This window comes from Atractosteus spatula, chromosome 13 (assembly GCF_055471065.1).
Source record: "Atractosteus spatula isolate fAtrSpa1 chromosome 13, fAtrSpa1.hap1, whole genome shotgun sequence".
Lineage (NCBI taxonomy): Eukaryota > Metazoa > Chordata > Actinopteri > Semionotiformes > Lepisosteidae > Atractosteus > Atractosteus spatula.
Genome location: NC_142718.1, coordinates 38,775,957 through 38,798,469, shown reverse-complemented (window position 1 = coordinate 38,798,469; position 22,513 = coordinate 38,775,957). Strand labels below are relative to the sequence as shown.

General features: G+C 43.1%; 1 protein-coding gene across 2 annotated transcripts; it reads right to left on the bottom strand.

Moving 5' to 3' along the window:
* Positions 1-896: 896 nt before the first annotated feature.
* Positions 897-22,345, bottom strand: osbpl11 (oxysterol binding protein-like 11). 2 transcript variants are annotated; one of them, XM_088930711.1, is made up of 13 exons: positions 21,897-22,345; positions 15,854-15,922; positions 14,606-14,781; positions 14,312-14,391; positions 13,341-13,529; positions 11,970-12,168; positions 10,715-10,851; positions 8,949-9,089; positions 7,984-8,461; positions 5,472-5,658; positions 4,464-4,649; positions 3,484-3,637; positions 897-3,072 (listed from the first exon to the last, which is right to left on the bottom strand). In XM_088930711.1, exons 1-13 carry the CDS (start codon positions 22,010-22,012, stop codon positions 3,016-3,018), a joined length of 2,169 nt encoding a protein of 722 aa, XP_088786837.1. In that variant the 5' UTR covers positions 22,013-22,345; the 3' UTR covers positions 897-3,015. The 2 variants fall into 2 exon arrangements, with proteins under 2 accessions (XP_088786837.1, XP_088786838.1); XM_088930712.1 differs by lacking the exon at positions 15,854-15,922 and having other exon boundaries at positions 21,897-22,133.
* Positions 22,346-22,513: the final 168 nt, after the last annotated feature.

Below are 22,513 nucleotides of genomic sequence, written 5' to 3'. Positions count from 1 at the left end.
ATTTTCCAGTATTGACTAGGTGACGCAAGAGACACAGCGCCTCCTTCCGCTCGCAAAGTTTGTGCCGATGATGCAGAAATGCCGGGCGATGTGACGTATTTTACCATACCAAATGAAAACCTTTAAAAAATAAAATCAAAATGATCACCTTTGCACCCACCTCTCTACATCGACAAAATGAGGTACATTTTTCAACATCGGGTCGTTTGGATAATCAATGTTTTGCGAAATTCTCAACAACCGAGACATAGATCCTGGACTTTTGTCTATAATATGCATGCATCGGATTGTACAAACTATTTCAAGGAACTAGTCTAAGGAACGAAAACATCTTACTCCCGTGATAAACCCTACCCTACCTTTGCTGAAATGCATCACCTGTATAGATTTTTAACAATTGCTTTCTGTAATTTAATTCAAAGCTTTATTGTCCCGTTGGGTAAATTTGTTTTTTTATAACCGTATTTTTTTAACATACTTTTAAGATAAAATATTCCTGAGTAGTAAAATATAGTGTTAAAGAAGACATTTTTGTTAATGCTTATTCGCGCCTTCAAAATGAAGCGATTGGCAGGTCTGGCTTTACCGCTAGAGGGCAGCACGAGAATAGTTTTATGCAGCGGTATGTCGCCATCCGCTTAATTTCACATCTCTGTTCTGATCGCTGATGAAGTCAGGAATGCATATTGAACAGGGACAATCACACCAAGTTTCAGACGTTACAGATCGTCCAGAATAACAACCATCCAAATTTTAAAACGGACTTAATGAAAACGAGGATACTACACAAGAACATTAGGGCTGGTTTTATTTAGAGAGGGTGTAGCCCAGGGAATCAAGGATGAAAGAAAATCATTAGGAATACAGGAGAAAATGAACTCAAATCAATCAATAAATCACATTGGATTAGCAGTTTTATTTATTCAGAATTTTTCACACTTATCTAAGACTACAAGGAGTGCCATCTTAAATTATATCAGTGCACTTCACAGGTTAGCAAGATGTACAGAATGGTTTAAGAACTAAGCAATGTGCACAAAACCACTCTATTTGTCAGTGTCATCGTAATGTTGAAAGTAACAGGTGTGTAGTCTGAGTAAGCACTTCTTTTCCATCCACAGATTCCTTAAGTAGATACTGATGCAATTTCTCCAGTAAGGAAGAAACTTGTAATGACAAGGCGGCTAAAGATATTTATGCATATGTCAAGGTATCTTTTGAATGCTATGATGAAACAACAGATCTGGCTTTCCTTAAGAAGGGCCTAGGACATGCTGTGTACACAGACTGGAAGACACATGTGAGAAGCAATGGTGTTAAGGCACCATGTGGGAGAGAATAAGGTAGCTTATCATTAAAAAAATCAAGTGCATGCAAAACACTGCTTGGAGCTCTTCCTCACCTGAAGCACTAAGATGTTTCCTATGGATGCAACGGGATTAGTCAGAAAAGCCATTCTCACATTTTTCTATCATTTGACACATATTAAAGCATGGATTGTGTATTGCATAAAAATATTTACAAGTGCAAATATGCACATCGCAGTTGAAGAACCAGTCCCACACAGTCTATACTGCATGGTTTCCTGTCATATAAAGCACATGTGTGCTTTTGATTGCAATCTTTCCAACATAAAACTTTTAAAAATCAAAACCTTTGCAGGAAGAGAAACATCATTCGGTTATCCAGCTCTGTTAAATGAACACTTGGATGGCTGGTCAATACTGAACTGGACATTTTAGGATGTTGACACTGTGCTGTGTAGAAAAAGACAAAACCAGGATTAGCTACGTGCAGTGGGGCAGCTGGATGAAACGGGTCCCCCCTGTATGTAAAGCACTTTTGGATAGAAAAACATTATCTGAATGCAAGGAATTGTTACCATTATTGTACTCATTCTGAGCACTTGCTGGTCATATTACCCCTCCATTAACAACAGCCAACAATCCAGTCATGTCCTGTTTCTGCTGCAGGTGAAAACACAGCTGTGACCTAATTTTATCTTATAACCATTTGAGGGAAACATTAACAAAACCCATTTCACAACTGACTGAAATATGCTGTACATTTTTTCAAACAACACTTTAACATGACAAGACATGCAGGGAAGATTGCAACCAAAAGAACAAAATTAACACAAAATAGCTACTTTTCAGAAAAAAGGCCAACCTTTTCACACTGTAAAGAAAAATCACCACTGATATGAGCACAATTATGCTGAAATATCAAATTTCAAGGCTCAAAGACACAGACTCCAAGCTCTGAAGAATAAGCCACATGTATCAATTTTTTATGAATCCTAGGTTACCAGGTGACAATATTACATTTAGATGAAACACTAAACATTCTGCAAATAACACCAGTCTTCCATTAAAAGCCTTAGATTTATTTGAAGTGAGAAATTTCTCAGCTCGGAGTACTTGTCAGAGAGAAATACAGCATATAAAAGACAGCTTTGAAATCTGCTACTTAAGTCCTCAATCTCCTACTGATAACTTTCCTCACTGTTGTGCCTCCTTGTACGAGGTTTGCTCTCTGAAAAGGGCAGTATAATGTACGAAAAAAGTGCACAAGCCACCGTGACCTCTCAGAAGTGGCATTGTGTGCTCAAACTCCCTGATAAGATAAAACACGAATCTTTCAAGTTGAGTTCAACAGACTTCACCAAGACTTCAGCATTGTTCTCTACTGCCAAAATCCATCTCTTTTAAGGCAGCATCAGTAAAGTACCTCTTATATGTACATGCTGTACAAGAATACAGATTGATTTGAAGACGTTTAGTATTTCACTATACAAAAGTATTCATTGAACATTACAAAATATGCACCATGTTGTGTTGTACTTGCAAGTTAAAGTGCCCTGTTTCCATGTTTTGTACATTGTGGATGTACACCAGTGGCTTCTTCTGCAAATGAAACGCGAGTTGTAAATTGTTTTTTTTCCCCCATGACATTAAAATAAACCACATCGCATGGCTGAATTAAAACTCCGTACAGGCATGGGAATCTCACACTTCAGGGGTTTGCAACTGTTGTTTTCCACAATGGCTTGTGATATACCCAGCCTTCACCCTGAAAAGAGAGACAAGTTGGACCCTTCAACATGTGCACTACTTTCACTGGCCAGCTGAAACTAGTTTTTACAATGCCAGAAATTCTGAGGCATAAATTAAAAGCTAAAAATGCTTACATCTCGATATATAACTTACGACTTTCTCTGCATAAAAGCACTAAGAAGGATCAGGAAATTAAAAAAAAAAGACTTAACACACATAAAATGACACTTTCACAGGTAATTACCAAGAATGATGATAACATATGCCTCAAGCTGGAATCTTGCTAAGATCCATTAAATACTGTATTCAAAATCCTGGTCATGAAAGATACAAACTGAAAAGAGTGGCTATTCATTTTTCTGCAAGGTACCAACTCAGAAATGATGTGCATGACTTGAAAAAGGGAATCCAGGTCTGTGTGTATTACCTCTCTGTGGAAATATTTGGTTCGCCACGGTGTTTCTGTTTCAGAGCGATGTCTCTCCTCCGTCCTCTGCCTCTCCTCTAAAAAGCGCTTGTGTTCCGTTGCCGTGTCGATATCTTTCTCCCGCAGTGACTCGGTAACGTGCTGCCACAGCCGTCTGCAACAAAGGGTCAGAGTTCAGCTTCAAAAAACACCAGCGCCGAGTTCACATCTTGAAAGCCTGTGGCCCAGAACAATTGGAAATTCCTGCAATCCACATTTATAAAATATGCAAGTTGAACATTAAATACATAAACAGCTTAAGGACAGCAACGCACCACGCCTCAGAAGCAAATGATGTTCAGAGCCCTGACATAACCTGCTGTCTGCAGCACAATATCTACATGGTCGGCTATAGTAGTGGAATCAGATGTCTTAATGTTTCTTTGGACACTTGTGTTTTAGCACTGCTGTGCGAGGGACAACACACGCGGGGCGAAGCCTGTGTCAGGAAGGATAGTACTACTGGGGTGATATTATTGATATGTTTAATTTAGGTCTTAAAACTGTTATGTAAAATAAATTGAGAACAGACATCGTCTGTTCCTTATTCTGCATAAATTCAGTAAACCTACAACAAAGCTACAGGTGAAATAAATCTAAAATGCAATCAAAGTTAACACTTGTCATTGTTAAATTAGCAATTTTTTTTACAAAAAAACAACAAGTTTATGGAATTTTCAGTTTCACCAATTATTATTATTATAGAATCATTTTGCATGAACAAATGTAATGGGAGTTCATCCCACTGGTTTGGAGAGATCGAGGTGGGCATCTATCCTGTTTACATGCATTATACATTCCGATGGCACAGCAGCTCTTAATTTAGGTTTTCTTCACTTCTTCATGCGGTGCCTGTTTTGAAAGGACCACCCATCCCACATAATACCACATCAGTATCTTCCAAGCTTTGGTGGAGATTACGAGCTTGAGGCTCTTCTCACCTGGACTCGTACGGCCCTTGCTGGTCCAGAGGCCTCACCCTCTTCTTTGTGATGGGCAGGCGGGGGATGTCCACCACCCTGGGTTCTGCGGCGCTGGTGTACGTGAATTCCAAGACTCCATTCCACTCGCCCTGCACTTTGCACACCACTGCGTTGGTTGGGTTGTGCTTTACTTCAGCCGTCACTCTGAGGGATGCGAGAGAGAGAAGACGGCACAAACATTCAGCTGGCTGGGCGCACCCAAAAAAAAAAAACGGGCTACAAAAAAATGGTAAATCAAACTCATTAAGAGGCGAAAGTGTGAAACTTCCGTTTGAACCATGTGTTTCCTGATACTTGTTTCCCCAGTGCTGATGGTGGAATATTACAAGAACAGGGAGTTTAATATGGTTTTCTAGCGAGAAAAGTAAAACTTAGTCAGCTGAATGTACACACTATACTCCCAACATTTTATTTAACAATTGTCAATGTCTACGATGGACTGGCACCGTGCAGTGTGTATCCTGCCTTGTGCCCGTTGGTTGTCAGGATAGGTTTTGGCTCCCCTGCGACCCTGTTTTGGATACAACGGTTAGAAAAAGGATGGGTGGATGAACTGTTCATGTTTGGGCGAAATCGCCTTCATCAGGACATCATTTGTTCTGAGGAGGGCCCTATTCCCGAAACACTGACAATCGCTAAATTAAACGCTATTTTTGGAGTACAGAGCGCGCGCATGCAGGTGACTCTACGCTATCTGCTGCTTCTTCTCTGGACCCACATCCAGGATTTTGGGGTGCTCGTTCTATTCCTCCCTGTTCGTAAAACTGCAGTTGAGACCACAAATGACTTCTTGTCCCTCCCCCTCCCTTCCGGAATGAGATCCGTACAGACGACATTTCCAGGAATACAAATGACCCACGACCCAGGAAAAACAGCCCATCTGTCTGGCTTTCTTCTTCGGAGCGAACCGACGCGCAGCCCCCTCCAGGGACAGGCGCGCATCACACACTGCACAGCCGCCCTTACTTGTGTAGCTTCCCGCCGTAGAAGGGCTTTGTCTGGAAGGTGATGGCTGCGGAATAGCCGGTCTTGGCGCAGCTGACGTTGACCTTTCCTCCCAGCTCGACCCAGGGCACCGTGAGGATGGAGCGGGCGTAGGCGCAGGGCAGCGTGAAGGCGTACTCCTCCCCATGCTCCAGCAGGCTCAGCACACCTCAAACAAGAGAGCGGGGGCAAGCTGCATTACAGGGGCTTCACCCGTGCTCGACGCTGGTGCTATCAGAGACAACTTACTGTCCCTCCAGCTGACTGTTTGTAAGGAAACGACCCTGCACATGCCTACAATCAGCAGATCCAAAGGCTATTGGTTTAACAAACAAAACGAGATCCTCCGCATGGTTTTGCCATACTGCCGACAGGAGATCTTCCACATATGTGGCCAGCAGCCATATCACTCTGCAACTCACAGCTGGCAGCCCCACTGAAGCTCAGCAGGTGTGAGCCTGGACAGCACGTGGAGGGGAGACCTCCTGGGAAAAACTAAGGTTGCTGCTGGTAGAGGTGTTAGTCGGGCCAGCAGGGGGCACTTACCCTGCGGTCCATGTGGGTCCTAATGCCACAGTATAGTGACGGGGACGCTATACTGTAAACAGGCGCCATCCTTCGGATGAGACGTAAAACCGAGGTCCTGACTCTCTGTGGTCAATACAAACCCCAGGGCGTTTCTTGAAAAGAGTAAGGGTGTAACCCCGGCGTCCTGGCCAAATTTCCCATTGGCCCTTACCAATCATGGCCTCCTAATAATCCCCATCTATGATTTGGCTTCATTACTCTGCTCTCCTCCCCACTGATAGCTGATGTGTGGTGAGTGTTCTGGTGCACTATGGCTGCCGTCGCATCATCCAGGTGGGGCTGCACATTGGTGGTGGTGGAGGGGATCCCCATTACCTGTAAAGCGCTTTGAGTGGAGTGTCCAGAAAAGCGCTATATAAGTGTAAGCAATTGTTATTATTATTATATGCAGACAACCAAGAGCACAAGCGCTAAACTCAAGCAGAAACTACCCACAGAGCTTTTTTTTTTAAAGAGATGTCATTGCTTTCGCAAAGAAGTAAAACAAGAAAATGGCCAGTGTTCTTTTGTGCCGACTGCTAATGGACTGATAGATTAGCTAAAATTATGTTCCCATAATGTCCCCCACCTTTGAAACTGTCTCAGTAGCTTATAAAATAAGATTAAAGTGTCTCAGGGCTATATCAGAAAAAATCTTTTGAGCAAACTTACCACTATTGACAATGGGTAAACGATGGGTAAATAAAATATACATCATCCAGTTTAGCAATTGTTTCTAGTGCACAAACTGCAGGAAATACTATGTTGTGCACATGTCATCTAGTTCAACTACAGGACGTGTGATTGAAGCCCTGGCTTTTAGACTCCCAGCTTCTGTTCCTCAGGTCCGGAGTCCTGCAAGATTTCCGTGTCTTCATTTATAACCAGCTCTACTCTTGAAAGAAACATGTAAAAATATCCTTTTCTAAACATATCGAAATAAAATTTAATTGGTCCAACTTATCCCCTTTCCAACAGCCTTATGATGCTGAGAATTCAAAAGGGCAGAAAACTTGCTAGATTCTGGACCCTAATGCCTGGAGTTGGAAACTCAAGCTTCTGTTTTAGGTGAAAAAACACAAAAGCCGCTTGAAAAGGCTTCTTTTCAAAAATCTGTTTATGTAGCAGATTGTTTACAATGAAGTACTGTACAACTAGGTGTTAAAAATGCAGAGCAAGCAAAGTCTTCATGATTCCAGCAAAATCTAAAATGGTTGTTAATTAAAGAGTTGCAGGCACCAACATCCCACCTCCTAAATCTTTTTCACCAGCAAGGAAATGGTTATGAACCGCCTTTTTTCCTGATATCCTAGGTTATTCATCTCTTTCATGGTATTTAACGTAGGAAACACACCCTGAAGTACACTGTTCTTCAAAACCCTGTTTTGAAGTTCTGTAATTTAAAAAAAATAAACTTTCAACATCAATCTGGCAGGGAACCCGAGACAAAGTGCGAAAGTCTTCATGTTGATACAGGTCTAAAGAAGCTGTGGCATTTACAGTTCATGCTGAGCAAGAATGCACATGGGAGCCAATTTAAAATCTGCTGTGCATCATGTCTTCTTGGACAAGTTACTTTGCTTTGCACTTGATTTAAAGAGTACCACACTCACTTTGCCATCTCCTAATTAGGGAAATGGCTAACACAGGAGGACGGGGGACTGCATGGGTGTCTAAAATATGACTGGAGCATCTTATTATTACTTAAGCCAACAAATGTGGTGCCTTGCATGGCACTATTCAGCAGGGCTCAGGATGAAGGAGCTGGTGAAAACTGTACCAGCGACGCCACACTAAAGCATGACTGAATCTGGAAAAATCTAAGAAGATGGTGAAATGCAACAGCAATTAAAAAAACCCAAATCAATATCAAAATATTTGTGCTACGACCTCCAAGCCAATGCAATCAAGAATGGAAGAGCCCTACCTTCCCCAATCATGGACACGCCAATGGACATCCCCATGAACTTGCTTTTCGTCCACACGTGAGTGTTCACGCACATTTTCTTCTCCTGGCACTCCGCATAAAAGCCGGACACAGGAGGGTGATGGGACACCTGCTCCGCCACGAAGCGGATGAGGTAGCAGTCCAAGGCCTCCCGGCCTCCCTCCAGCCCGGCCTTGTTGAGGCTGCCCTGGGAGGACGAGATGTTGTCCCTCTTGTCCTTGGGCACTCTCCAGGAGCAGTGGAAAGTCTCCCCAATGATGGGGTTGTAGGGCTTCTTGGCGATGGCCCCCTTGCGTCCTTCGTGGAAGGAGGTGAGGTAATACTCCACGAAGCGGACCATGCGCTCTTCGGGGCTCCTGCCGTCAGAGATGGCGAGGAAGAGGTCAGGGTGGGACATGAAGTCGGCGTACATCTCCAGCAAGGAGCGCTTCTCCAGGATGAAGGTTGGCAGCACCACCTGGGAGGTCACCATAAGACAGATAGACACACATCACCCCGAGGAAGAAGGAAAACTCAAAACGGGCAAGACAGCGCAGGAGCCAAACTCATGGCCCTGAGGGAGGCTTCTATACTAGACAAGCATGCCATCCGTTCCACAAAGGCATCTGGCCTTGTGCAAGTCATCATGTCATCATGCAAGCCAAACGTATGCTTTGTTTCAACTAAAAAAAATAAAAATCAGATGAACACTTCCAGTCTGGAATCTGGAGAGATATATAGACCCAACACTGAACGTAATTCCAACATGAGCTTACTTAAACGTTTCTAGGAAAGGTTAAATGTTTCGTCTTTCTCCAGCTTGATCAACGCTCATGGCCTTTTTACCTGATTTCAGATTTCACACGTGCCAAAAGTGGAAGCAAAGTCTGACCGTGTACAGGCGATTTCCTGCGTGCAGTTTTAAAACGAAGAGTTAGGAGGCTAAACTCGAGCCAGTGCCGCACCCGGGTGAGGTCCATGCCGAGCTTGAGCTGCGAGAGGAGGTGCAGGATCACGCTGCGCTGCTCCTCCACTGCCCCCAGGTCGTCCTCCTGGTCAGCGAAGGCGTCTTCCACCTCGTCCTCCCAATCCACATCCTCTTGTTCCTGACAAGAGCACAGGGCTTTCTCAGCCTAGACCGTCCTTTCCTCTTCGTACAAGGGAAATACAACTCAACCGAATACTACTGAAAAAAACTGATACCCCAATAAAGACCGGCACAGACTTGCCAAATTAATGGAAACCCCTACCTAATAATATACTGGGATTTTGCAGCCACCAATTGCTAAACTGTGCTTTGCCTATTTGATTGCATGTGTCCAACCAACATGACTTTGCACCTTTCTCACACATTCTCTCTGGCCTAGAAGACAGTGTTTGACGCTCATGAGCCAGTTCCCACAATGGGACCTTTTCAAGTCTACCTCCCTGATATAAAGTTGTCCATACTGTAGTTATCCTTTCCAGAGATCACCTGATGGAATCATAGAACTCATCACATTTGCATTGCGTGCAGCTGATGCTGGGAGAATCTAGTTTATTTGACGAGGATAGAGGCCTCCTTACACTCCTTACACCCAGCCGACATGAAGCTAAACTACACAGAAATATAAGTTTCATTCTTCCAGAAACTGGAACAAAGTCCCACAAGCTCACAACTGATTTATCTGATCTAACTGATCTGTAGACATGGTCCTCCTTAACATAAAAACAAATCTTGTATACATATCAAGATTAACCTTCATGAGGTTTTCAGTGTGCTCCTTCAAACATCTTTCATCGGAGGATTTTTTTCATTTTTTAATTTATAACAATTCACACCCTAAACACCGATTCATTTTTCACAACACAGGGTGCCTTTCGTCATAAAAACCAACTGGTATCTACTTTTACTCTTACATCTAAAAAAACAAACAAGAGTGTATAAATTGTTTTTCTTACAGGCAATATGTTCTAAAAGAATATTGTTGACATGCATAGAAAATACATGTAATTTCAAACAAGAATCCTAAATTAAACAGTAAAGATATATGAATTTTAAATCATCCAAAAATCGACAACCAGCATCACGCTTGTGCTTCTAAGATACCTGGCTGCTGTGACAGAATACCTAGAAAATTCATGTTACAATATCTGAATATTCTTGTTAAGAAGGGCTCACGTTTCGGCAATAGCAGTGAAGACTATTTTCAAGGAGAAGGTGGTGGAATACCTCAAGCAGGTAAGATCAATTACTGCTAACACAAAGCCACTCATTTATTTTTTAAGGGCAATAAACTGGTTTCCAACTATTCAGCTGTTTCATTTTTATTCTACTAAACTGATGGCTCTGCAAAACTTGGTAACTCTGCTCAGTTGCCATGCTGCATTTTCTGCAATACCTGAAGCAATAATTTCAAAAAAAGTTAAAACTTCAAAAATAATTACAAATTGGTGAATAATCCCACAGTCCAACTTTAGTTTGGACTATCAACAGCCCAAACATAAGAACCTCTTAGTAGACTCTTACCTGCTTTAAAACCCCAACGGGCTAGAATTCAAACACCACCTTAATCCTTCAAAAGAGGGATTTTTATACCCTAAAAGGGCGTTTTCCCCTAAAATGCCAACAATACTCCATTACAGGACTTATCCTGCCAAAGAAACAGGTTTATCTTGAACCAGTACTTCTCAACACAGAAACCAGCCCTTGCTCCGAGTAACAAAAACATATTGGAGCCGCGAGCCCTACCCCAGCCAAGCTGCAGGGCTCCGTGCTCATCTGCTCCCCGCTACTCGCAGGCTTGTTCTCCGCAGAGAAGCCCTGCAGCACGTCTCCATTCTTCAGGTGCTCCGGCAGCTTGGGCTCCAGCCACTCGATGGTGGCTCCTGAAACGAACGGCGCATTCAGCTCAGAAGTGCTCATGCTCCTCAAGCCCTCGGAGGCCAAGGCGGGTAGAAAAAAAAACATGTGAGAGACGAGGGCAGCTCACAAGAAGACATGTAGCTGCCTAACCCAAGAGGAGGAGGAGGAAAAGCAGAAAAAAAATGGGAGCAATTCCTGCCCAACAGTAACTACTGCCACACCTGATTGGTCACAGAGCGCAACACCTTCCTTCATGCACACTGAGTTACATGAACCACGAACACCTGTAACTAGATCCTGAAAGGCACCTTACTCTAGAACAGACTGACGTGATTAAGCAGCGGCTCATCGGGTGTTTCTTTTCGTTAACTCTTTCAGCTCTCGAGTTTTGGGGCGCAGCCTGCTCAAAACAACTGCGGTAGCGGCAGGGAAATTTTACAGGACTCTGTAGTAAGAGGTGGCAAAGAAAGAAATGACAGCTGCAAGATAACTTTTCTCAGGAATTTAAATAAGGAGCATCTGGCCACGTGACTTAAAATATGTTCCAAGCCGAGACAGTCATATGTAGTTAATATAAGCAGCAAACAGTTCTTTATAGTCATAAAGACCCGGCCTGAGGGCCACTGTTATTAATTTCAGCACAAAAGCCACAATGCACAGCTGCTGAATTAATAATAAGAACCTTTGCTGCTACCAGCAGAGAGGTCGGTGCACCAGTTGGAAAGCTGTCAGCCTGTTCTGTTAATGACTTCCAGTGTCTCTGGTTACTCTAGCTAGCCTATCAAGGTAGATAAGATTCCTCATTAATTATAAAAAAATATTCCACTCTCTACTTCACAACAGCTGTGGAGAGCTACAAGGATGTGAAACCCCACAATCTTGTGGATCTACAGAATTAAAAGCCTCCTTATGCAACAGCTATATGTCACCTTAGCCTTAAGTTCAAAGAATAGCTCGTGGACAGGTGTAATGCCCAAATAGCATAAGCACCACCTTTGCACTCGAACCCCTCAGTCTAAAAAACAAGGGAGAATTTTCAGAGCTGATTTACTCCCAAAATAGGCTTCGCTGAAAACAAATTGCCATGTTCCACCTGAGTATGGAAGACTTAGTCCTTGAGGAGGCGGTTTTGAGGACTCACCCGAAAGAGGGCCCTTCTGCTGAGCCACCTGCTGGAGCTGCAGAATGTGGAAGCAGTCGTTGAGGCAGTTCATGGTTGCCATGGAAGTGGCTTTGAGCATGAGGAGGTCCTGGTCAAGAGGAGAGAGGCCTGTAGCAGATGGCAGACCCTCGATTGTCTGGATCAGGTCTCTGTGCTTCCCTTGTGCCTGGGTCATCATCTGCAGACAGACAGGAGAGAAAGAACCATACAAGGCTAACCTGCAGTCTCAAATCCAGAGAACGTCTGCCTCTCTGTTTTCACTAACTTCAAGAGAAAAACAGTTTTTAGCCTAAAACAGTCAATATACATCATGCCATTCCCATCAAGATTTTTTTAAAGAATTCATGGCCAAACTAATGTAAATTAATTTAAATTGCTGTTTGTTTTATGGTCAAGTAAAAAAAATGTTACAGATGTTACATCATGTTAATTTAACACCTGCCTAGTTTTGTTTTAGATCCGTTTTTGCCGAAACAAGGGCTGTTTTTGTCTGTATTTAAAAAAAATCATTATTCCATAGGCCTGAAATCATATTTAAAAACTAAATCTCAAATGAATTAAATATATTTGTACAGCTGTTTTGTGAAGCATATAAAAACATTTGTCCAGAAATTAATATAACCATAGTATATAATAACCATAGTATGACATGCAAAAGACACTAAAAAAAGTGACATTTTGCAGATGGAATGAGTTTCTGTACAAATGAAACAAGAGGAGCTTCAGGTCCTAACCACTTTGTCTGGTCTAGTCAATGAAAGATTGATTACACAACAGTTCAGTGACCTGGATACGCATACAAACTCAGGGCAGGATACTGAAAATCTGGACCAGATTTACAAAATAACTTTCGGGGAAGGAACTGTAGTTTGTACATACTTCCTCTTCAAGATGACCATGTGCCATATGAATTCTGTCAGTGACCTGAGTTAGGGTCATTCATATATACAGTACGTGTGTGTAATAAGATAAGATCACTTTATTAGCCAAATACCACTTCTTGCATTAGGAATTTGTCTTATCACACACCCCAGCTTGCTATCCATGAGATACACAGATGAGGAGAGAGAAGCTTGGGGTCAGAGCGCAGGGTCAGCCATATATACGGCACCCCTGGACCTGTTGGGGTTAAGGGCCTTGCTCAGGGGCCCAGCGGAGTAGGATTCCCCTGCCGGCTGCGGAATTTGAACCAGCAACCTTCCAGCCACAGGCGCAGAGCCTTAGCCACAGAGCCACCGCACCGCCCTGGTGTATGCCTATAGCCTGTAACAGGCAATAGTAGGCTATAGTGTAGCATCTGGGTCAATGGAGTGAAACACAAGCAGAAATCTCGAGGGCTAGAAGTCGCACCTCCCTGACGTCCACCAGGTGGTCCGGCTGCAGGGACCTTTTGCTGGCCGATGTCGCCGAGCCCTTGTGCAGCTGCGAGATGCCGAAGAATGAGGCAGCGTTCTGACTGGGCCTCCGCTGCATCAGCGGGGACTTGCCACTGCCCTGGGAGGCCACAGAGAAACTCCGGGACTTCAGGGGCGGATTGTTCTAAGAAAAAAAAAACAAGGATTACTTATGGAAAGCGATTCCTGACTGACTCGGCGTTATCCCAAAACGGGGGTGATCAACCAGCTCCCCAGTGCTAGGGCTGGGGAGTCCCTATAAAGTGAATGGCCCACTAAGTACCTGCCAGGTGAAGCATCACATAGGAACAAAGCTAAAACGTGCAACTCAGAATGTTCTCATGTTTTCCATTTACTTTTTATATTAACCACTAGGGGGCACCGGTGGCTGAAAGTTTATGAGTTCAGTTCAGTTTGTCATATGCACTAATGTTTATTTGTATGAGATAAGATAAGATCACTTTATTGGCCATATACAATTTCATGTATTAGGAATTTGTCTTTTTTGCATACCCCAGCTTGCTCTCCATGAGACACACAGACAGGGAGAGAAGCTGGGGGTCAGAGCACAGGTTTAGCCATTTATACATGCTCCAATACAAAAACAAACACAGGAAAGCAGCAGCAACAAAAAGTTAGAGACTAGCAACAACAACAGCTAGATCCAATTCAATCTGCTCCTTTACTTTCTGTGATCCTTCTGCTTTTTTATGTTGCAAACAAAAATAGAATCAAACACAAAAGTAATTTTGCCACACTACATCCATCTGAACATTTCTCTGCTGTCCAAGAATCACAACAAGTTTCAATTACTTATGACGACAATGACCAGGGAAAGCTTTTCGACGAGTGAAGTCGAAGATGATTCATGACTCGGAGTCGGATGACACAGTATTCAAAGGGGAAAGAAGGAAGCACTATCCTAACCTTGCCCAAGGCCTCCGTGTGATGCTGAGTACAAATCTGAAGTCTGCTAACCCAGTGCTGTCTTTCTTTAGCATCTGTGGCTGCAAAGTAAACAGACAGGTCATTAAATCATTTGGAAAAGAGATCTAGTCCCATGTCAGTCCCATCAACCTCGTCGTTGGCTGCAGTGCGAAGGCCTTGGAGTTTCTTAAAAAAAAACAATCAGAGAAGGGACTTGCAGGCACGTGATTTTTTCATTCAGGCTTTAACGCGCAGGCTCTCTGCGGCGTCTGCGGAGATCGGGCTCCCGGGTACCTCTGAGCTTGTACTGCTCCCCGCTGATGGCGTTGACAGTGAAGGTGTGTGAGTCCTCATCGCTGGGGGAGATCACAGCCCCAGCCAGGGGCAGAGTTCCGCGGGGCTTCTGGGGCCTGGACTGCTCATTCACAAAGTACTCCAGCACCCCTGCCTCATTGTTCAAAACAAAAAACCTGCGGAGGGAACAACAGATACCTGAACTCTGATCTATTTTTTTTTAGTTGTTAAAGCTTCTCACAGATTTGGCAGAATATAAATGCAAAGATGCAATTTCATATTTCCTAGTTTTGGGGGCTGGGGGGGGGGGTGTAGAACAGGGTGGAGTAGGTTTCAGAGAGAGAGGCTAAACGAGTATGTGCCTGTCACCCTTCTCACAGCAATGCCATACTGAAGAAGAATGCACATCAACCTGGAGGCAAGCAGGCCATTTGGCATTTGGCAAAGCTTGTAGTACTAGCAAGCTGAGGCACAATACTTGGCCCAGGCTGCCTTCCCCTTTTAGGGTTATGCTGATTAAGACCCTGTGTGACCCCCTGCTATTTTTATTTAGGAAGTTGAGGACCTTGAGTAGTAAGCATCCTAAAAATTAGTAATAGCTTTTTTTAAACATTCTTTCCAAATCCATGCCTAGTGTACTATGTAATAACCTTCTTCAGATGATGTGTTTTTTTATGTGTATGTAGTCCTACTTCCGTATTAAGAACACCACAACACAAAATGATATTACTGCTCTGTAAACAGTCCAGAGAAGACTGACTAGTAAGTTTCTGAGCTCCAAAAATTGTCTTACACTGACAGGTTAAAATAAATGAATGTTTTAGTCCTTGAAGAGAGAGGACAAGCTGAAAGTAAGGGAAAGCGCATTTAAAATGGTAAAAAAAAGACCTCATGTTCTTACACAAAAGACAGGGAGAGTGGAACAAGCTACCTAGCCATGTCATTGAAGCCTATACCCTGGCTTGTTTCTGGAAGCAGCTGAATGAGATTCTTGGGTCAAATGATCTGTAGTTGGATCAACCAACAAAAACTTTTAAGAAATGAAACTACAAAGGCAGAATTTTGCACCACAGGCTGATGATTGGTGTTAAATATATTTCATTGCGTTTTTTGTATTTGCCATTTTTGCTATAGATAGATAAACGTCTTTCCAAATCTCAAGCAGCTGGTGTTGGCACAGACAGGAACCGATCACTGGTCAGTGCTATTGATCTTCAGCCTCTAATCTGCTCAGTGCATTTCACTCACCGGTACTGCCAGCCCGTGACAAGGTTGGTGTACTTCATCAGGTAGCCATCAATATTCTCCATGTGATCACTGCGTCAAGAAAACAAGATTGTTCAAGATACCTCTTTTAACGTTTCTAAAACCAATGCAGACTCCAGGTGTTAGAACTACAAAAAAATTAAAACTTAAAAAAAAACAACTTTGGGTATGATAGTCATGTCTAGTGCTGCTTAAGAGCTAGCAGAGGAATAATCACAGCTAGCGTCCTGCAGTATGTGCAGCGTCTGCACTAGCTTTGCACTGAATTTTATTATGATCTTGTTCTGCCTTAATTTGACTGTATTGTTAGCCCTATAAATGGTTCATTCAGATCAGGAGGATTATGGAACTGGCATAATGTTCCCACATTGCCTAGGTTTATCCTACAGCAAGCAAGCAAAGTGGTTTGACTGACAAGTAGGTGATCACAGGCAGATGTTCAAATACACTTGTACACTGCATGGTCTTGTGTACAGAAACCCAATTTCCCAGCTCAACTGTTTATGTGAAGGTAAACCAATTTAAGCTGTGGTAATGCAATCTCTTTTGCAGGAAACAAAACATTACGAGTAGTAAAGAATTTTTAATCTAGAAGTCAATAAATGCTCAATTTCCTGGTTCTGAATATAGTAGACAAAGGCACCTAAGTACCATTAATGTGACTGTCATTGATTTGTGAATAAACCTGAGAGCATTTAACGCACACTGAAGCCTCTCCGTCTTTTACACCATCTCCTTCACCTTGCAGTCCAGGCTTCATCACTGTGCTGATGGAAAAAGCTCTGTGAAAGCTCACTGCAGATCATAACAAATGCACAGAAGTCTCGCATTCACACGCACGAGGCCTCCTGTGCAACCTGGCATTTTTATTATTTGCTCCCAAAAGGAATATTGTTACTTTCCAGGTAAACGCAACATGCAGATTGCATTGCAATATGAGTCTCCCCTCTTACATCATTCTGCTCAAACTTAAGGAGTTTGAAAGCAACAAGACACCATATGTAGCTTTTCATGTTTTCAAGAGAGCATCCCAAGGTATTTGTTAATCCATCCATTACCAGAACGGCATTTCTTCCTGGGATAGGGGTCACGAAAACTACGTCCATCCTGGAAGCACAGAGGGAAAGACAAAACTGCACCCTAGACAGGACACCCGTCACATGGAACTACATCACAGACGAAATCACAGTCCACCTCAGAGGGCACTCGGATACAGAGACTTCGTAGAGACAAGAATTTACCTGGCCAGTATGTCTTTGGAAAACGGCGAAACCAGAAAATAAAACGTGTACAAACGAGTGAATGTAAATTCCAGACAGAAGGCTCTCTAGTCTGGAATCAAACCCAGGACCCAAAGCTGTGAGGATCCCAGCTGCAAAGTCACTGTGCCTCCTACATACATCAAGGAATTATTCACAGAAAATACAGCAGCATTTAAAAGGCCTTTGTCCTTGACAATGCTGTCTTGTGAAGAACTTTCAAGGTTGAGAAAATTACACTAACACCCTGCCATGGGACCTCTGGTTACTATCTGGGAGCTTCTGTGTGAGCTGTTGACTGAAGCAAACAGATTTCCAGCAGTCACATCGGAGAATTCACAAGACAGTCTTCGCTTCATCGGCTCTCTTAATTGCATTCTACTTACAGGTACGTCATCCCTGAAGGCTGCAGTCCCAGGAACCAGGAAACCACAATAACCTTCAAACTGATAAAAGATGTTAACGAAGACGCCAGAGCAACAGGCCTACCTCAGCAATGCACTCCCCGAGGCTAAGAGTGGCTGGGCAAACTTCATCTAACTTCACACCCCAGAAACAGCACTGATCCATCAGAAAAAGCAAGAGACTCTACACTGCAAGTCCCAAACTGGAAAATAATTCTTCAACTATGAACGCAACTGGAAAAAATCTGAAAACAGGGTGCTAAATAACTAACCTGCTGCTGTTCACTTCTCAGGGTCCTCAGTGAAGCGAGTTTGAAAACCACTTGAAGAAACTACGAAGGCTTGGAGTGCTGACGTTAACACAATTTTCAGATTCTGGGCAACATGGCAAACATTTAAAAGGGTAAACAACATCAGGATAGTTGCAAATGTAGTGTATAAAACACATGATTTTGTGTTAATATTCTATAATGCGCCAGTATGACCTTCTGACATTCAGTTTTGGTCACTACAGTACATTTGGAGACCTAGGCCTCCCTGTCTGCTTCACTACAGGGGGAGAAGGCAGTGGAGGTTTCTAAAAATTAGGGCATGTGTGTCCTTTAAAGATCAGTGGGATTTTCAGTTGCTTTTTTAAGCTGCTGCTGCTTGACCCATGCAAAAGCATGAGCTACAGCTCACAGAATCAGTTCAGAGCCGAGCAACTAGATGCATTCTGGGAACGTCCTAAAGGATGCCCTACATTAACAAGTAGCTGAACCCTTTTAGTCTTTTTAGGACTTCTTCAGAATCAACAGTGAACACAAACCAGAGGACACTTCTGAAAACAGCAGGCAGGCGAGTTTTTTTTACACTAATGCCTGGGGATCTGCGGAGCGAGGTACCCAGCCATGTTGTCGAAGCGACACCCCGAGCGAGGTCTTCAGATCACTTAGCTGTCAGCAACCAAACAGGCTCGGTGGGCTGAACAGCTTCCTCTCTTTTTACATACATTTAGTATGTTTGTACTGAACTGAAAAGGCAACTTTAATCAACACTAGTCAGAGAATAATTAGATAAAAATATGAATGTAACACACCCATTGTTTTAGATAACACTTCACAACTGGCACAAAAAGAGTATTGCTTTTTAGAATGTATCAACAATAATAAAAAAAATTTCCACCTAGTCCTTCATACATGTTATCGGTATTTAATTTAGCATTTAACATTAACTGTATAATGAACTTATAGGGGATGGCCCTACATATAAAGAATGTTTTGGGTTGAAATATACTGCTGTTTCTTCCGAACCTTGAAAGGAAAACCTCTGAAACACATTCCCCAGACACAATAAGAGAATCTAAAAATCAAGTAAAATCGCAGTACGAAAGCAATACGTAAAGAACTTCCGAGACTCCCATTAACCTCCTTACTGTAAACAGGAGGATGCTTATAAAAAACTTGCTGACACTACAAGGTCTGTTCACATGCTACACCAGACAATAACAGCCACTGAATGACATTATCTTTCTCCAGCGTGCTTCAATCTTTAGTTTTAAATATTTAAGAATTCTCCCAGAGACTACTTGTCATTCTAGCTAACGTGTTTCTGACAGGGATTCATAATACTACTGTGCCAAATGAGCTTCATTTTAAACAAATGTGTTGAGCAGAGTCAAAGGGTAACTAACCTGTAACGACATTATATTTCCAGGGAAAACACTGTCTGATTTAACAAACTTCCATTAGAAAGATCTAGAAACTGATGGTTAAATGTGAAAAGCAACGTCAGCCCATTATTCCTAATTCAGCTCTTCTGACTCATGATTAGAGATTAAATTTCATCTGCGACAGGCCTGAAAAATAAGCAGATACCTTTCGAAGCTTATTTTAAGGGCTTGGTGTCTAGACACTGCCTCCTTGGGAAATAAAATGTTTCACTTAAGGCTGCAGGATCCTGGAGTGCTAGCACAGTTCAGCAGTTAGTACATAAAAGATGGGTTTTCTCAACAGTAAAAAAAACGAAGGCTTGTACTGGCTTTCATTTCTAATTGCTGCCTTGTTACTCTCACAGTACCGCAGGCAATATCTGATGCAAACAAGCTCAGGCAGAAGGTGTTTTGTCACTTGCAGACAGAACACCTCACACGACAGCTCCATGATCTTCCATAGCAGAACCAGACCCTGGGTACCTCCTGAATTCCTGCCCGCAAAACGCTAAGCTGTCCTAAGCAAATAAGAACAGATAATAATACATTTGAAAAAGCAAACACAAATGGAAATTGTTCAATTTGTTCAAAGATGTTCATCATGTCTCTGTACTAACAACGAAGGGGGAAAAACATTCCCTTGTCAATTCTGGACTCTATTATTCGAGGCCCATTAAAGCGGATACCTGCACACCTCGAGCATGAGCACCCCATCGCGTATTTTTCTTTTATTCTACAAACAACACTGTAAAGCCACAATAATGAGCCGAATGAAATATTTCAAACCAAAGAAGAAAAAAAAGACAGATTACATCTTTTTTTTCCCCGTACGGTCTTGTGAAGGTAATATGAAAAAATTAACCGGTTTCGGGTTGTAAAATCCGCAGTGTTGCAGCAGGTCAGCTTTGAGTAGCACAGTCTGTCCTGGCATGAGAGAAACGCGTAACATCCCAGCTTGTCTGAGGGTTTTGCTTTTACCTTCAGGCTGGCTTGACAACTTCAAGTAGGAAACACTAACAGCAACATCAGACACAAACTTGTTTTAGGCTTCACAAAGATTGACTGTTAAGCACAGGGGACTCAAGCTCAATTCTCAGCCTGGGCAGTTTTCTTTTTTTGGATTTTGTAAGGTCCTATGCAGCTGATTACTTCATACATTCACTTCATTAAAAGGTCTAGTTACTTACAAGACACCTCGCTTACAAATATTACAATTATAAAGTCAACGAAATCTCTAGATCAATTATGTAACAGACTTCAGGTCTACTAAAAACAGAATACACAATATTACACCCCCCAGAAACTACTTTTGTTGAAAATAAAAGTTACAAAATGATCTAGCTGTAGTACATTATTTCTAACTTCAGCATACTGATGTTTATACAGTCTTCCAACTTTCTACTTAAGAATCAGCACTCTTATTTCTACAAACTACAAACCTCCTAATAGCTTACTAGATAATAATGACTAACAAGTTGGACTAATATATCACCAACTGCCACTGAGCCTTCCTTCCAATTAAGTCCTTTTGGTGACATTTCAGCACACACGCCCAAAAGACAGCAGGTTAGCATTGCTGCCTCACAGCGCTGGGGCCCTGGATTCAAGTCCTGGGATCCTATCTGCATGGAGTTTGCATGTTCTCCCCATGTTTGCGTGGGTCTCCTCCCACAGTCAGTCCAAAGACATGCTGATGGGTTAACTGGCTTCAGGGAACAGTGGCTCTGGTGTGAACGTGTGCGTGTCTCCGTTTGTGTCACTGTGTCTGCCCTGCAATAAACTTGTGTCCCGCCTGGCGTCCGTTGCTTGCTGGGATAGGCTCTGGTTCCTCCGCGACCCCGATTCGGATAAAGCAGTTAGAAAATGGATAGGTTGATGGATGGATAGACTGTGACAAAGAACTGGACTGGAGCAAAACAAGACAAACCTTAGGACCAGAGCTGGAAGCTACTGATCTCACAGATGAGGTAAGGGCAAGCCAAAAACAAAGATCTAATAGATTCACAATAGTGCAACAGGGAGTAAAAACATCCTTGCAACTCTGGCAACGCAATTAAGACTCAAGAGTTAATCAAGTGGCAGTAGGATTCGAAACTTAATTTGGGGAATATGCCATCTGAAATATACTGCTAGGCTGATGTTCTCTTCACCGCCGCACTCAAGCCGACATTAAGGACTGAAACTAACAACAGATCACATGGCACAAAAATCAAGTTCCCAAAACAAGCTCGCTGGCAAGGTTTAAAAATACTACGCACTTCTTTTTGTGCATTTATAAACAACTGTCAAGGGAATACGTTTTAAGGTAGTGATTTTATCGTTGATCGTGATTTTAGAGAGCTGGTGAGGATTCAGGTCTCAATGAGCGGTAACAGCCCCTGTGTTGAGTCACTTGGTATCTCTCGGGCATCGACCAAACCAGCTCATCGGCTTCCTTTGAAATCGTGTGGCGTTTTTGTTTTGTCATTAGGAACTCCCCGTCTGAGAGAAACGTTTTTTAACGCAGTTGAAGTGACAACAAGCGGCGTTTTAACACCGTGGCGAAGCATCGGTGACGTTTCAGAGAAGCTTGCGTATTTTTTATTTAGCCAGTCCCTTGCATTCCCGCACCCAGGCTGTGAGCACCGAGTTCAAGATTTAAAAAATAATACATTTCATATTAAACATATTACCTGTACTGCCAGCCCTTTGAGGTTCCCCTCCCCGAGGCTGGAGTCTTATTCTGGTTATAGAGCTCCAGCTTTCCTTCACTCTCCGATATTCGCATCGCTGTTACTTCCCCTTGCATGATCCCCGGCTGTATTCCCGGACCCACGCAGCGTGGAAAGGTGGAGGTCCCGCAGAGTTCAACACCTTAACCCCGCGGTACAGCAGGGTCCACTCTCCTACTGTCCGGCGGGGCCCTGTACTTCCAGAGGCCTCACACAAGTCACAGATGGGAAAGCGACGCGAGGAAACTAGCAGAAACCATCCAGACCTGCTGGACTGTGGCCACCGACCCCGATCTGTTTCATCATTTCACGATTTTACACCCGATTTAAATGAGTTCCAGTCCCCAGCTCTCCCCACAGCAGACAGGACCCAGCTCCGTCCCTGAAAACCTCAAAATGATTCACCGAGTCATGTGACACAGCATGGGGGTGGGAGGAGGGGGGTCAGGTTCACACAATCACTTCCGAGGTCAACCGACTGCCGGAATCCATTTTTATGAGGGGCAGTTTGCAGTAAGACTATCGTTGTGAAATGGGTTCCAAATCAATAAGCTATTACTCCCTTACCGTGGTTCATT